Source organism: Oncorhynchus masou, chromosome 28, assembly GCF_036934945.1.
Source record: "Oncorhynchus masou masou isolate Uvic2021 chromosome 28, UVic_Omas_1.1, whole genome shotgun sequence".
NCBI classification, from domain to species: domain Eukaryota; kingdom Metazoa; phylum Chordata; class Actinopteri; order Salmoniformes; family Salmonidae; genus Oncorhynchus; species Oncorhynchus masou.
The window spans coordinates 78,650,577-78,668,316 of NC_088239.1; the positions used below are offsets into that span (position 1 = coordinate 78,650,577).

General features: G+C 39.4%; 1 protein-coding gene across 9 annotated transcripts in view; it reads right to left on the reverse strand.

Moving 5' to 3' along the window:
* psd3l (pleckstrin and Sec7 domain containing 3, like) overlaps window positions 1–17,740 on the reverse strand; it is a 150,734-nt gene that overhangs the window by 12,754 nt on the left and 120,240 nt on the right. For all 9 annotated transcript variants that reach the window (XM_064943476.1, XM_064943474.1, XM_064943475.1 and 6 more), the window contains 3 exons: window positions 16,480–16,550; window positions 2,657–2,814; window positions 1,820–1,964 (listed from right to left, as the gene is read on the reverse strand). In XM_064943476.1, the coding sequence (XP_064799548.1) occupies window positions 1,820–1,964; window positions 2,657–2,814; window positions 16,480–16,550 (374 nt within the window). The remainder of the gene's footprint in view (window positions 1–1,819; window positions 1,965–2,656; window positions 2,815–16,479; window positions 16,551–17,740) is intronic.

Consider the following 17,740-nt stretch of genomic DNA (forward strand, 5'->3'; position numbering starts at 1 on the left):
GGGAGGGAGCAGTGGTGAGCCTGCCTCTCACCCAACTCACCGTCCCTCCTTCCCTGCGTTGAGAAAAGGAGCTGGAGTTGCTCACCCCTGGTCTAGAAGGTCATTTGCGCTAGTCAGGCATTTATATCAATGGCAGAAGTGAACATTTGACTAAAGTGAAAGTTTGGGCTCTCCGTGAGGGAATCCTAATGTTTACCTACAGTACCATTCGGAAGTTTGGACACACCTACTTAAGTTTTTTTCTTTATTTTTTACTATTTTCTACATTGTAGAATAAAAGTGAAGACATCAAAACTATGAAATAGTTTGGAATATGGAATCATGTAGTAACCAAAAAAAAATTGTTAAATCAAAATTGAGATTCTTCAAAGTAGCCACCCTATGCCTTGGCATTCCCTCAGCCAGCTTTATGAGGTAGACACCTGGAATGCATTTCAATTAACACGTGTGCCTTGATAAAAGTTATTTTGTGGAATTTCTTTCCTTCTTAATGCATTTGAGCCAATCAGTTGTGTTGTGACAAGGTCGGGGTGGTATACAGAAGATGGTATTTTACCAAATAGGGCTAAGTTCATATTATGGCAAGAACAGCTCAAAAAAGAAAAGAGAAACAATCCATCATTACTTTAAGACACGAAGGTCAGTCAATCTGGGAAATTTCAAGAACCTCGAAAGTTTTCAAGCGCAGTAGCAAAAATGATTAAGCACTATGATGAAACTGGCTCTCATGAGGACTGCCACAGGAATGTAAGAGTTAGAGTTACCTCTGTTGCAGAGTATACGTTCATTAGAGTTACCAGCCTCAGAAATTGCAGCCCAAATAAATGCTACAGAGTTCAAAACAGACACATCTCAATATGGGCTCCCGAGTGGCGCAGTGGTCTAAGGCACTGCATCTCAGTGCAAGAGGCGTCACTAAAGTACCTGGTTCCAGGCTCTATCTATCACATGCGGCAGTGATTGAGAGTTCTGGCAGTGTTGTCCGGGTTTGGACGTCATTGTAAATAAAACTTGATCTTGAACAAATTCTTATTTTCAATGACGGCCTAGGAACAGGGGTAGAACGACAGATATTTATTATCTTGTCAGCTTGGGGATTTGATCTTGCAACCATTCGGTTACTAGTCCAACGCTCTAACCACTAGGCTACCTGCCGCCCCAATCAGGCCTTCATGATCAAATTGCTGCAAAGAAACCACTACTAAAGGACACCAATAAGAAGAACAGACTTGCTTGGGCCAAGAACAACGAGCAATGGACAGTAGACCAGTGGAAATCTGTCATTTGGTCTGATGAGTCCAAATTTGAGATTTTTAGTTCCAATCGCTGTGTCTTTAAGACGCAGTTGGTGAACGGATGACCGTTGCTTGTGTGGTTCCCACTGTGGCTATTTGACCAAGAAGGAGAGTGATCGCGTGCTGCGACAGATGACCTGGCCTCCACAAATCCCCATCTCAACCCAATTGAGATGGTTTGGGATGAGTTGGACCGCAGAGTGAAGGAAAAGCAGCCAACAAGTGCTCAGCATATGTGGGAACTCCTTCAAGACTGTTGGAAAACCATTACAGGTGAAGCTGGTTGAGAAAATGGCAAGATTGTGCAAATATGTTATCAAGGCAAAGGGCAGCTCCTTTGAAGAATTTGTTTAACACTTTTTTGGTAACTTCATGATTTCATACGTGTTATTTCATAGTTTTGATGTAGAAAATAGTACAAATAAAGAAAAACCATTGAATAACTAGGTGTGTCCAAACATAGGTCTGTTATTGTAGGTAACAGTGATATTCCAGAGGTGATGTTTCTGGAGGATCTACCGTACCTGTGACATCCTCGTGGTCGTGGCCGGTAGCAGTGGACGGCTGAATTTCTTCTGAGAGCCAATGGCGGCGGGGAACGAGGGGGCAGAGAACATGGCTGCAACAGAGTTGACTACTCTGATCCAAGAGTCCATTTCCTCTGGGCTCCTGTTTGGAAACAGAGACAAATAAACAACTTACAAAAGCAGCCATTTGCTTTGAGACTTTATATGGGAACATTTTGAATAAAACACAGCTTTGGTATTCAACCAAATCCAGGCTAAAGCCGTAAACAATTTTCCCTGGAATAGCAATGTGTTCGGTTGTGATGGGGAAAATAATCGTTCAAAGTTGATAGAGTACGGTGAACTACATAGAAATACAACCCAACTGTGCCACTGTTCATTTATGCATCATGGAAGCACATCCCAGGAGGAGGTCCTATCTTCTTCAATGATAAGCACCTCTATTAGGCACCTGGAATATTCCATGATGAGGGAACAAAGGAAACCAAGAACAATAGACTTTGGACAGAGTAATGGCCGAGACAAATGGATTTTCACAGCGCTTGAAGCCAAGCGTGAAATGACTTCGCTTCCAGAAGTGGTCCTTTTCTCTCCCTCGTCCCTCTAGCTCTACTGGAAATAATGTTGGGTTGTTTTGCGGCAGTAAATTGTGCCACCCGATTGCAGAGGCAGTGGTCGCTGGTGGTGCAACTTAAGGATAAAAGGTGAAGTTGTCCCTAGATGCTGATCCTGGGGTCAGTTTTGCATTTCTCCCACTAATGGTTCAGGTTAGAATTGGAGGGAAAGCTGACCCTAGATCACCCTAGGGTAAACTTCACTCCAGAGCCAACTTACTGGGCCTGGAAGAGGAAGACCCTCCAGTCGGCTGTCTTGAGCTTGAGAACGTTGGGCTTCTTCTCGTAGTCCACGGCTTTGATGGACAAGGCGTGGTGGATGCTGATGGCATTCTTTAGGTCCTCCTCTGAGAGGGCCTTCTCAGCCTTGTACTCGTCCTGTGGGAGGGTAGGAGACAACAACAGAAATCAGGCATGGGGTCACACACCCCTACACTGCACAATAAACCAATTGGATGTAATCATATGATATTTTCTCAACCAGAAAAATAGTTCACAACCATAAAGTAACGTCATATCTCACTGTTCCATTTTTCCCACTGGGTATATGATACCATGGCTGGCTCTAAATCTGAGATGGTTCTGAGGGCCAGAAAATCATTTTTACACTGCGAATTGACCACAACGAAGCCCCCAACTAGAATGTATTTCAAAATAATAACATTGAGACACGATCACATCTTTTACACATGTTTTGCCTAAAATGACAAAAAAAACTAGGGGGCCATTTTTTTTATCACTGCCTGTTGACAACCCCTATTCTAAACTCTTCTCCGGAAGAGTGCATTGTCCAGCCATGCTTACACCAATTAGAGGTCGACCATTTGAGTTTTCAATGCCGATACCGATTATTGGAGGACCAAAAAAAACGATTTTTATATATTTGTAATAGTGACAATTACAACAATATTGAACACTTATTTTAACATAATATAATACATCAATAAAATCAATTTAGTCTCAAATAAATAATGAAATATGTTGAATTTGGTTTAAAAAACTGCAAAAACAGTGTTGGAGAAGAAAGTAAAAGTGCAATACGTGCCACGTAAAAAAGCTGATGTTTAAGTTCCTTGCTCAGAACATGAGAACATATGAAAGCTGGTGGTTCCTTTAACATGAGTCTTCAATATTCCCAGGTAAGAAGTTTTAGGTTGTAGTTATTATAGGACTATTTCTCTTTATACCATTTGACTATTGGATGTTCTTATAGAAACTATAGTATTGCCAACCTAATCTCGGGAGTTGCTAGGCTTGAAGTCATAAACAGCGCAATGCTTGAAGCACAGCGAAGAGCTGCTGGCAAACGCAGGAAAGTGCTGTTTGAATGAATGCTTACGAGCCTGCTGCTGCCTACCCCACCGCTCAGTCAGACTGCTCTATCAATTATCAAATCATAGACTTAATTCTAATATAGTAAACACAGAAATATGAGCCTTAGGGCAATAATATGGTCAAATCCAGAAACTATCATTTCAAAAACAAAACGTTTATTCTTTTAGTGAAATACGGAACCGTTCCGTATTTATCGAACGGGTGGCATCCTTAAGTCTAAATGTTGCTGTTACATTGCACAAGCTTCAATGTTATGTCATAATTATGTAAAATTCTGGCAAAAATAATTACGGTCTATGTTAGGAAGAAATGGTCTTCACACAGTTTGCAATGAGCCAGGCGGCCCAAACTGCTGCATATACCCTGACTCTGCTTGCACAGAATGCAAGAGAAATGACAATTTCCCTAGTTCAAATAAATTAATGTTAGCAGGCAATATTAACTAAATATGCAGGTTTAAAAAAAATATACTTGTGTATTGATTTTAAGAAAAGGCATTGATGTTTTTGGTTAGGTACACATTGTGGCAGTGCTTTTTCGCAAATGCTCTTCTTAAATTATCACCCGTTTGGCAAAGTAGGCTATGATTCAATGATAAATTAACAGGCACCGCATCGATGATATGCAACGCAGGGCAAGCTAGATAAACTAGTAATATCATCAACCATGTGTAGTTAACTAGTGATTATGTTAAGATTCATTTTTACAAGATAAGTTTAATGCTAGCTAGCAACTTTCCTTGGCTCCTTGCTGCACACGTGTAACAGGTGGTCAGCCTGCCACGCAATCTCCTCGTGGAGTGCAAAGTAATCGGCGTTAAAAAATGCAGATTACCGATTGTTATGAAAAGTTGAAATCGCCATGGCAATTAATTGGTCGACCTCTAGCACCAATCCAATGCTTTTAATTTTTTATTTATTTTACCTTTATTTTACTAGGCAAGTCAGTTAAGAACAAATTCTTATTTTCAATGACGGCCTAGGAACAGTGGGTTAACTGCCTGTTCAGGGGAAGAACGACAGATTTGTACGTTGTCAGCTCGGGGATTCGAACTTGCAACCTTTCGGTTACAAGTCCAACACTCTAACCACTAGGCTACCCTGCCGCCCCGTGCAACAGGAGGGAGTGAATGATACACTGGCGTACACAGAAGGTCATGGGTTGCATTCGTGTTTGTCAAACCTTTTTGTTTTGTGTCATAAAACAGTTCCTCGAGCGACCCCTCATGGCGTACAAAACCCCAATGACACAGAATAGTGACTCAGGATGGCTCAAAAGAAGACAAAGTAGTTGAACTGACTTCATCAACAAATCTAACTTGACGAGACAGAGGTGTCTGAATACGAGGGGTGGGGATTCATATGAAATCCCCTCACACCATTGCGCCTCAGTGCATTGACAAATGTGTGGAGAATGGTAAACAGTATTGACTGGGGTGCTGATAACAGTAAACTTGTTAGGTGGCATATCAAGGTTATAATTTAACATAACAACCCCAAGATTCAATAGGTTACAGTTGATCATTTAGCTTCAATAGGTTACAGTTGATCATTTAGCTTCAATAGGTTACAGTTGATCATTTAGCTTCAATAGGTTACGGTTGATCATTTAGCTTCAATAGGTTACAGTTGATCATTTAGCTTCAATAGGTTACGGTTGATCATTTAGCTTCAATAGGTTACGGTTGATCATTTAGCTTCAATAGGTTACAGTTGATCATCTAGCTTCAATAGGTTACAGTTGATCATTTAGCTTCAATAGGTTACGGTTGATCATTTAGCTTCAATAGGTTACAGTTGATCATTTAGCTTCAATAGGTTACGGTTGATCATTTAGCTTCAATAGGTTACGGTTGATCATTTAGCTTCAATAGGTTACAGTTGATCATTTAGCTTCAATAGGTTAGGTTGATCATTTAGCTTCAATAGGTTACAGTTGATCATTTAGCTTCAATAGGTTACAGTTGATCATTTAGCTTCAATAGGTTAGGTTGATCATTTAGCTTCAATAGGTTACAGTTGATCATTTAGCTTCAATAGGTTACAGTTGATCATTTAGCTTCAATAGGTTACGGTTGATCATTTAGCTTCAATAGGTTACGGTTGATCATTTAGCTTCAATAGGTTACGGTTGATCATTTAGCTTCAATAGGTTACGGTTGATCATTTAGCTTCAATAGGTTACAGTTGATCATTTAGCTTCAATAAGTTACAGTTGATCATTTAGCTTCAATAGGTTACAGTTGATCATTTAGCTTCAATAGGTTACGGTTGATCATTTAGCTTCAATAGGTTACGGGTGATCATTTAGCTTCAATAGCTTACGGGTGATCATTTAGCTTCAATAGCTTACGGGTGATCATTTAGCTTCAATAGGTTACAGTTGATCATTTGCCTAACATCCCAGAGATTCAATATTCCTGCTGTCGATCGCACTACATGGAAAATGTGTCGTTCTGAATTGATCATCTAGAGGCCTGCCAGTCATCCTTCACCAACAATAATTCAAAGCAGTGTCATTTTTCAATACCATGCAAATGCATGAATTAAAATCACCACTACTACACAATCTTCTCAATGTATTTTTCCCCCAAATACAATACAAAATAGCCTAGTGTAAAACACTACCGTCTCTATAGTAAAACACTACAGTCTACACAGTAAAACACTACAGTAAAACACTACAGTAAAACATTACAGTCTACACAGTAAAAAACTACAGTCTACACAGTAAAACACTACAGTAAAACACTACAGTCTCTACAGTAAAACACTACAGTCTACACAGTAAAACACTACAGTCTACACAGTAAAACACTACAGTCTACACAGTAAAACACTACAGTCTACACAGTAAAACACTACAGTAAAACACTACAGTCTACACAGTAAAACACTACAGTCTACACAGTAAAACACTACAGTCTACACAGTAAAACACTACAGTCTACACAGTAAAACACTACAGTAAAACACTACAGTCTACACAGTAAAACACTACCGTCTCTACAGTAAAACACTACCGTGTATGTAAATGTCTCTACAGTAAAACACTACAGTCTACACAGTAAAACACTACCGTCTCTACAGTAAAACACTACCGTCTCTCCAGTAAAACACTACCGTCTCTACAGTAAAACACTACCGTCTCTACAGTAAAACACTACCGTGTATGTAAATGTCTCTACAGTAAAACACTACAGTCTCTACAGTAAAACACTACAGTCTCTACAGTAAAACACTACAGTAAAACACTACAGTAAAACACTACCGTCTCTACAGTAAAACACTACAGTAAACCACTACCCTCTCTACAGTAAACCACTACCCTCTCTACAGTAAACCACTACCCTCTCTACAGTAAACCACTACCGTCTCTACAGTAAAACACTACCGTCTCTACAGTAAAACACTACCGTCTCTACAGTAAAACACTACCGTCTCTACAGTAAAACACTACCGTCTCTACAGTAAAACACTACAGTCTACACAGTAAAACACTACAGTCTACACAGTAAAACACTACAGTCTACACAGTAAAACACTACAGTCTACACAGTAAAACACTACAGTCTACACTGTAAAACACTACCGTCTCTACAGTAAAACACTACAGTCTACACTGTAAAACACTACCGTAAAACACTACAGTCTCTACAGTAAAACACTACCGTCTCTACAGTAAAACACTACAGTCTCTACAGTAAAACACTACCGTCTCTACAGTAAAACACTACCGTCTCTACAGTAAAACACTACCGTCTCTACAGTAAAACACTACCGTCTCTACAGTAAAACACTACAGTCTACACAGTAAAACACTACAGTCTACACAGTAAAACACTACAGTCTACACAGTAAAACACTACAGTCTACACAGTAAAACACTACAGTCTACACAGTAAAACACTACAGTCTACACAGTAAAACACTACAGTCTACACAGTAAAACACTACAGTCTACACAGTAAAACACTACAGTCTACACTGTAAAACACTACCGTCTCTACAGTAAAACACTACAGTCTACACTGTAAAACACTACCGTAAAACACTACAGTCTCTACAGTAAAACACTACCGTCTCTACAGTAAAACACTACCGTCTCTACAGTAAACCACTACAGTCTCTACAGTAAAACACTACAGTCTACACAGTAAAACACTACAGTCTACACAGTAAAACACTACAGTCTACACAGTAAAACACTACAGTCTACACAGTAAAACACTACAGTCTACACAGTAAAACACTACAGTCTACACAGTAAAACACTACAGTCTACACAGTAAAACACTACAGTCTACACAGTAAAACACTACAGTCTACACAGTAAAACACTACAGTCTACACAGTAAAACACTACAGTCTACACAGTAAAACACTACAGTCTACACAGTAAAACACTACAGTCTACACAGTAAAACACTACAGTCTACACAGTAAAACACTACAGTCTACACAGTAAAACACTACAGTCTACACAGTAAAACACTACAGTCTCTACAGTAAAACACTACAGTCTACACTGTAAAACACTACCGTAAAACACAACAGTCTCTACAGTAAAACACTACCGTCTCTACAGTAATACACTACCGTCTACACAGTAAAACACTACAGTCTACACAGTAAAACACTACAGTCTACACAGTAAAACACTAGTCTACACAGTAAAACACTACCGTCTCTACAGTAAAACACTACAGTCTACACAGTAAAACACTACAGTCTACACAGTAAAACACTACAGTCTACACAGTAAAACACTACAGTCTACACTGTAAAACACTACCGTAAAACACTACAGTCTCTACAGTAATACACTACCGTCTACACAGTAAAACACTACAGTCTACACAGTAAAACACTACAGTCTACACAGTAAAACACTACAGTCTACACAGTAAAACACTACAGTCTACACAGTAAAACACTAGTCTACACAGTAAAACACTACAGTCTACACAGTAAAACACTACAGTCTACACAGTAAAACACTACCGTCTACACAGTAAAACACTACCGTCTACACAGTAAAACACTACCGTCTACACAGTAAAACACTAGTCTACACAGTAAAACACTACAGTCTACACAGTAAAACACTACCGTCTACACAGTAAAACACTACAGTCTACACAGTAAAACACTACCGTCTACACAGTAAAACACTACCGTCTACACAGTAAAACACTACCGTCTCTACAGTAAAACACTACCGTCTCTACAGTAAAACACTACCGTCTCTACAGTAAAACACTACAGTCTACACAGTAAAACACTACAGTCTACACAGTAAAACACTACAGTCTACACAGTAAAACACTACAGTCTACACAGTAAAACACTACAGTCTCTACAGTAAAACACTACAGTCTACACTGTAAAACACTACCGTAAAACACAACAGTCTCTACAGTAAAACACTACCGTCTCTACAGTAAAACACTACAGTCTACACTGTAAAACACTACCGTAAAACACTACAGTCTCTACAGTAAAACACTACCGTCTCTACAGTAAAACACTACAGTCTACACAGTAAAACACTACAGTCTACACAGTAAAACACTACAGTCTACACAGTAAAACACTACAGTCTACACAGTAAAACACTACAGTCTACACAGTAAAACACTACAGTCTACACAGTAAAACACTACAGTCTACACTGTAAAACACTACCGTAATACACTACAGTCTACACTGTAAAACACTACAGTCTACACAGTAAAACACTACAGTCTACACAGTAAAACACTACAGTCTACACAGTAAAACACTACAGTCTACACAGTAAAACACTACAGTCTACACAGTAAAACACTACAGTCTACACTGTAAAACACTACCGTAATACACTGTAAAACACTACAGTCTACACAGTAAAACACTACAGTCTACACAGTAAAACACTACAGTCTACACACTAAAACACTACCGTCTACACAGTAAAACACTACCGTCTACACAGTAAAACACTACCGTCTACACAGTAAAACACTACAGTCTACACAGTAAAACACTACAGTCTACACAGTAAAACACTACAGTAAAACACTACAGTCTACACAGTAAAACACTACAGTCTACACAGTAAAACACTACAGTAAAACACTACAGTAAAACACTACAGTCTACACAGTAAAACACTACCGTCTACACAGTAAAACACTACAGTCTACACAGTAAAACACTACAGTCTACACAGTAAAACACTACAGTCTACACAGTAAAACACTACCGTCTACACAGTAAAACACTACAGTCTACACAGTAAAACACTACAGTCTACACAGTAAAACACTACAGTCTACACAGTAAAACACTAGTCTACACAGTAAAACACTACAGTAAAACACTACAGTCTACACAGTAAAACACTACAGTCTACACAGTAAAACACTACAGTAAAACACTACAGTAAAACACTACAGTCTACACAGTAAAACACTACAGTCTACACAGTAAAACACTACAGTCTACACAGTAAAACACTACAGTAAAACACTACAGTCTACACAGTAAAACACTAGTCTACACAGTAAAACACTAGTCTACACAGTAAAACACTACAGTCTACACAGTAAAACACTACAGTCTACACAGTAAAACACTACAGTCTACACAGTAAAACACTACAGTCTACACAGTAAAACACTACAGTCTACACAGTAAAACACTACAGTCTACACAGTAAAACACTACAGTCTACACAGTAAAACACTACAGTAAAACACTACAGTCTACACAGTAAAACACTAGTCTACACAGTAAAACACTACCGTCTCTACAGTAAAACACTACCGTCTCTACAGTAAAACACTACCGTCTCTACAGTAAAACACTACCGTCTCTACAGTAAAACACTACCGTCTCTACAGTAAAACACTACCGTCTCTACAGTAAAACACTACCGTCTCTACAGTAAAACACTACCGTCTACACAGTAAAACACTACCGTCTACACAGTAAAACACTACCGTCTACACAGTAAAACACTACAGTCTACACAGTAAAACACTACAGTCTACACAGTAAAACACTAGTCTACACAGTAAAACACTAGTCTACACAGTAAAACACTACAGTCTCTACAGTAAAACACTACCGTCTACACAGTAAAACACTACCGTCTCTACAGTAAAACACTACCGTCTACACAGTAAAACACTACCGTCTACACAGTAAAACACTACCGTCTACACAGTAAAACACTACAGTCTACACAGTAAAACACTACAGTCTACACAGTAAAACACTAGTCTACACAGTAAAACACTAGTCTACACAGTAAAACACTACAGTCTCTACAGTAAAACACTACCGTCTACACAGTAAAACACTACCGTCTCTACAGTAAAACACTACCGTCTCTACAGTAAAACACTACCGTCTCTACAGTAAAACACTACAGTCTACACAGTAAAACACTACAGTCTACACAGTAAAACACTACAGTCTACACAGTAAAACACTACAGTCTACACAGTAAAACACTACAGTCTACACAGTAAAACACTACAGTCTACACAGTAAAACACTACCGTAATACACTACCGTCTACACAGTAAAACACCACAGTCTACACTGTAAAACACTACAGTCTACACAGTAAAACACTACAGTCTACACAGTAAAACACTACAGTCTACACAGTAAAACACTACAGTCTACACAGTAAAACACTACAGTCTACACAGTAAAACACTACAGTCTACACAGTAAAACACTACAGTCTACACTGTAAAACACTACCGTAATACACTACCGTCTACACAGTAAAACACTACAGTCTACACTGTAAAACACTACAGTCTACACTGTAAAACACTACCGTAAAACACTACAGTCTCTACAGTAATACACTACCGTCTACACAGTAAAACACTACAGTCTACACAGTAAAACACTACAGTCTACACAGTAAAACACTACAGTCTACACAGTAAAACACTACAGTCTACACAGTAAAACACTACAGTCTACACACTAAAACACTACCGCCTACACAGTAAAACACTACAGTCTACACAGTAAAACACTACCGTCTACACAGTAAAACACTACAGTCTACACAGTAAAACACTACAGTCTACACAGTAAAACACTACAGTAAAACACTACAGTCTACACAGTAAAACACTACAGTCTACACAGTAAAACACTACAGTAAAACACTACAGTAAAACACTACAGTCTACACAGTAAAACACTACCGTCTACACAGTAAAACACTACCGTCTACACAGTAAAACACTACAGTCTACACAGTAAAACACTACACAGTAAAACACTACAGTAAAACACTACAGTAAAACACTACAGTCTACACAGTAAAACACTACAGTCTACACAGTAAAACACTACAGTAAAACACTACAGTAAAACACTACAGTCTACACAGTAAAACACTACAGTCTACACAGTAAAACACTACAGTCTACACAGTAAAACACTACAGTCTACACAGTAAAACACTACAGTCTACACAGTAAAACACTACAGTAAAACACTACAGTCTACACAGTAAAACACTAGTCTACACAGTAAAACACTACAGTCTACACAGTAAAACACTACAGTCTACACAGTAAAACACTACAGTCTACACAGTAAAACACTACAGTCTACACAGTAAAACACTACAGTCTACACAGTAAAACACTACAGTCTACACAGTAAAACACTACAGTCTACACAGTAAAACACTACAGTCTACACAGTAAAACACTACAGTCTACACAGTAAAACACTACAGTAAAACACTACAGTCTACACAGTAAAACACTAGTCTACACAGTAAAACACTACCGTCTCTACAGTAAAACACTACCGTCTCTACAGTAAAACACTACCGTCTCTACAGTAAAACACTACCGTCTCTACAGTAAAACACTACCGTCTCTACAGTAAAAAACACTACCAGTCTCTACAGTAAAACACTACCGTCTCTACAGTAAAACACTACCGTCTACACAGTAAAACACTACCGTCTACACAGTAAAACACTACAGTCTCACAGTAAAACACTACAGTCTACACAGTAAAACACTAGTCTACACAGTAAAACACTAGTCTACACAGTAAAACACTACAGTCTCTACAGTAAAACACTACCGTCTACACAGTAAAACACTACCGTCTCTACAGTAAAACACTACCATCTACACAGTAAAACACTACAGTCTACACAGTAAAACACTACAGTCTACACAGTAAAACACTACAGTCTACACAGTAAAACACTAGTCTACACAGTAAAACACTAGTCTACACAGTAAAACACTACAGTCTCTACAGTAAAACACTACCGTCTACACAGTAAAACACTACCGTCTCTACAGTAAAACACTACCGTCTCTACAGTAAAACACTACCGTCTCTACAGTAAAACACTACCGTCTCTACAGTAAAACACTACCGTCTCTACAGTAAAACACTACCGTCTACACAGTAAAACACTACCGTCTCTACAGTAAAACACTACAGTCTACACAGTAAAACACTACAGTCTACACAGTAAAACACTACAGTCTACACAGTAAAACACTACCGTAAAACACTACAGTCTACACAGTAAAACACTACAGTAAAACACTACAGTCTACACAGTAAAACACTACAGTCTACACAGTAAAACACTAGTCTACACAGTAAAACACTACCGTAAAACACTACAGTCTACACAGTAAAACACTACCGTAAAACACTACAGTCTCTACAGTAAAACACTACCGTCTCTACAGTAAAACACTACAGTCTACACAGTAAACCACTACCGTCTACACAGTAAAACACTACAGTCTACACAGTAAAACACACGGCATCAGATCAAGATAATAGGAAACTGGAATAGAGAAACTGGACTAGGACACAGAAAAATAGATGAACACAACCAGTCTGTTTTGCCCTGCAATAAAACTGCTCTTAAAGCCTCTACAAGTGCACACTCCATCCAATTTACACCATAGAAAGTTCATAACCATGTCAACAAGCGGAATGCACTATTTTGACCCTCACTTCAGTTATAAAACAGTTGAACAGTTATGCTGAAATACACATCAGGATTTACATTATTCAGATATGTAGGAGTACTGGCAACCTTTTATTATCTTTAAAGGAGCCTTCCATACATCTCCAGAGCATAATGTTTCGTAAGAACCATTACTGAATTCCAGGAGTAGTTTATGTAACTTCCTGTGTGTGTGATGTACTAAAGGGAAGTGCAATTGACCTCTGCCAGTCGTGATTGTCACTCAGTGTTCTCAGGTGTTGTGATGAGTCCTAGAGCTGGTGGCAAGTCTGAGCACCTCACTGCCTCCACACGTCACAGGAGTTCACATTATAAACGTAGGACAAATTATTCTCTGCTTCCCAGAGCCTATTGACGAGGCACACAGATTCATTTGCGGTGATTGCTACTCCAAAGTTAATGTAGCTGTAACGTCATTGGTCATTAGCCGACAATACCACAGCAACCTCTTGTAGCCAGGCATCAAAATCAGCACACAGAAGTAGAAACGCAATCTTCAAGACTGCCGGTTTCCTAGCCATTTCCAATCTGTGCTTTGCAGCGGCACCGGGCCACAGGGCAGCGGGACCGGGCCACAGAGCAGCGGCACCGGGCCACAGAGCAGCGGCACCGGGCCACAGAGCAGCGGCACCGGGCCACAGAGCAGCGGCACCGGGCCACAGAGCTCATCTGTCACTAGGGATTGAAATCAGTCACAAGGAGGAAAAGTTCTCCAAACCTCCAATGGATTTTGTCAAGGTTTTAATAAGGACCATGTTTAGCACGATAAGGTTTTAGTAAGGACCATGTTTAGCACGATAAGGTTAATAAGGACCATGTTTAGCACAATAAGGTTTTAATAAGGACCATGTTTAGCACGATAAGGTTAATAAGGACCATGTTTAGCACGATAAGGTTAATAAGGACCATGTTTAGCACGATAAGGTTTTAATAAGGACCATGTTTACATTTGGAAACATTTTGTCTGTGCCACTTCAGATATTAAAATGTAATCCAATATTCTACTACAGATGTTGATAATTAATAGCTGCATCTGTTAGTGATGGGGTAGGCAGAACGGATGCTGGCCACAAGAGCAGTGACATGTTGACTGGTCCCATCTGTAGCCATTAGAGATCATCCATGCTGGAATAATTAAGTTGCTCTGGTTGGTAACGTAAGAGGACTCATAACAATAACTTCCCCCTCCCAAAAACGACACAGAGAGAGGTAGGGTGTCTAACGGGGGTGTGTTTGACTGCCAGAGAACATCAAAATAATACAATAGCCTTTTTTTTGCCTTGGCAGTGCCATTTAGGTTGTGTGCCGAATACAAAAATCGGTATTATTAACTGTGTTCTCAATTTCAGGTTGTTAAAATCCTTCAAAATGTTTTCTCCCTACTGAACATGACTGTGTCCTCACAAGCTGCTTAGCTGCAGCATTGGACATGATATCTGCTCTGCACTGATCCTGGCCCAGAGAGAGGACCAATGTGGGTTGACTCTGTGCCTATCTGGCAGTCCAGACAGTAAGAGCTGGCCTAGGATCAGGGGTTTGATAAGGTTGTAAAAAATGGGTACACATTTCAGTCAATTTCGCTGCCGACTAACTGACCCTCATTAACCGGTCAACGAACAGTAACACGACCAAGAGAAAATACGATGCATGCATACAAAGAGCCATTTGTCATTAACACAGCTTAATGGAAATGTGCAATCATAGCAAGCCATCATCTTCCAGTCAAAATACTATGTTATTATTGAACATGCAACTGTTGTAATGAAGCACCTAATAAAACGATATCTGCCAAAATGCAATTAGCAGGAGAACTGTTCTTAACAGTTCACCTAATGCAAGAGGTTCCATGTGTGACAGAGATGAAAATATCACTTAGAAACTTAGAGGGGCAATCTAATAGCAACAAGGAGGGGTTGCTTATATGACTAGGATTGTGCCTTTGGCTTCTGGACAACGAAAGAAAGGTGATATGAAAGTGAATAGAACAGGAAAGAAATGCCGGGTAATGGCACCAAGGAGGTCTTTATAAAAATAACTGCTCGCCTTCTGTTGACTACAGCCTAGGCACTCGAATAGCGAATGCGAGACGCACTTTAATTACGAGTTGAGATTGAATTTTTTTTAAATCGTGGTAATCAACAGTTTAACACACCATCGCATTTACAATTGTTGTTTGCTGTGACCGGGGTTACTATTAAGGAAAATACACACCCGCCAATTTAATTCAACTAAATTATGCAAATTACCTTTAGACCGATATGCATGACCGGTCATATGTATTTTCGGCGGCTAACCGATGAACAGTTTACTATTAACACCCCTAGTTGGAAACATATGGGTAGTATATGGAACTATGTGCACTGTGTGGCACATATGGTGTTAATAAAATGATTCGTAACATTTAATGCTTTTTTACATTTACAGGAGCAATTAGGGTTAAGTGCCTTGCTCAAGGGCAGATACACAGATTTTTCACCTAGTCCGCTGGGGGGGTATTCAAACCAGCAATGTTTCATTACTGGCACAACGCTCTTATCCGCTAGGCTACCTTGCCGGACGAATAGAATGGACATAGTCAACTTAGTGTCATCAATGACATGTTAACCTGAGCAACGACCACAAATGTTACAGAAAGCTTAATTCAAGGTGGTATACATAGCATTGTATTACCTTCTGCAAGTAGAGGATCATTCCTTTGAGAACAGCATAGAATGTTTTCCAGCCTCGTTTTCCTCTTGGTGCTGGAAAATGAAAGGGGACATTTTAGTGACCAACAGCATCATTTTAATAATAGAATTATGATTATTAGGTACAATATTATTTGTGTAGGAGCTGAAGTAATATTCAATTGCAATTTCATCTCTAATCTGTTGTGTTAATCACTGATACAATCTGCTTCAGTGTTGGGGACAATCATTTAATTCCAATCAAATAAGGAATTCATATAGAGAAATTACTGTCAGGAATCAGAATGGAATCAAGCCCAGTTCTGGAATTAATTTCAGGTCTGACCCATTACTTTAAAATCCTTCTTTCATGATTTTGACATCAACAACTGATCAAAACAAAACCCAAATCAGATTATGAACAATTTAGCAAAAGTAATCTCAATCATTCAGTTGGAAGATTTAAAAAATGTGGCAAAACAAAAATGTAAAAAGTGTAATTTCAGCCGTGCCACTCGTGTGGGACATTCATTCCAAGCAGTGCCTAGGGCTGCATCCAAAATTACACCCTATTCCTTTAACTGTTGACCATGGCCCATAGAGTGCACTATATAGGGAGTAGGGTGCCATTTGGAAAGCAGACCTAGAGTCCGATGTTGGGAGAATCTCGTCTCTAGCTGGTCATAATGTTGCAGCCCGACTACAGCAGCCCCGTGGGACAACGACGTGCATTCTTACAGAGCATCATGTGATTAGCGGGGATCAGAAATGAGTTGAAACTCGTAACCAGAGCTGCTTTTAAACTCCATTGGTAATGGTATAGGAAGTTAATAACCGTCCAGGGGTATGGAAAATATTGGAGGAAAGGTCTGACTGTTTGGAATGTTCCTGGCTTGGATGAATGTACCTGAAACCGGCCTGCTCTGAAAGGCATCCCTATAGTTATTTACAATGACCAGAGAGACTGATACTTGAGAACACTTCATTTTGAGTGACTTATCTCCCACGAGATGTGTCCAGAATTTAAATAGGCCATTGTAAAAAATCTGCATGGTGTAAACCTCGACGACAGGACCTGATATGGAATACTAAACATAACCGGTGACCTCTCGTTTCATGCCATATATTTCAATATATTTACTATCAGTTGGAAAGCCATCGTGGTATCTTGGAAGTAAATTAAACTCGTGTATAAAAACGCCGGGTTACCCTGTGCAGCAGATATTGACTGTAATCTGGATGGTTTTCTGCAGGCATAAAGCTCA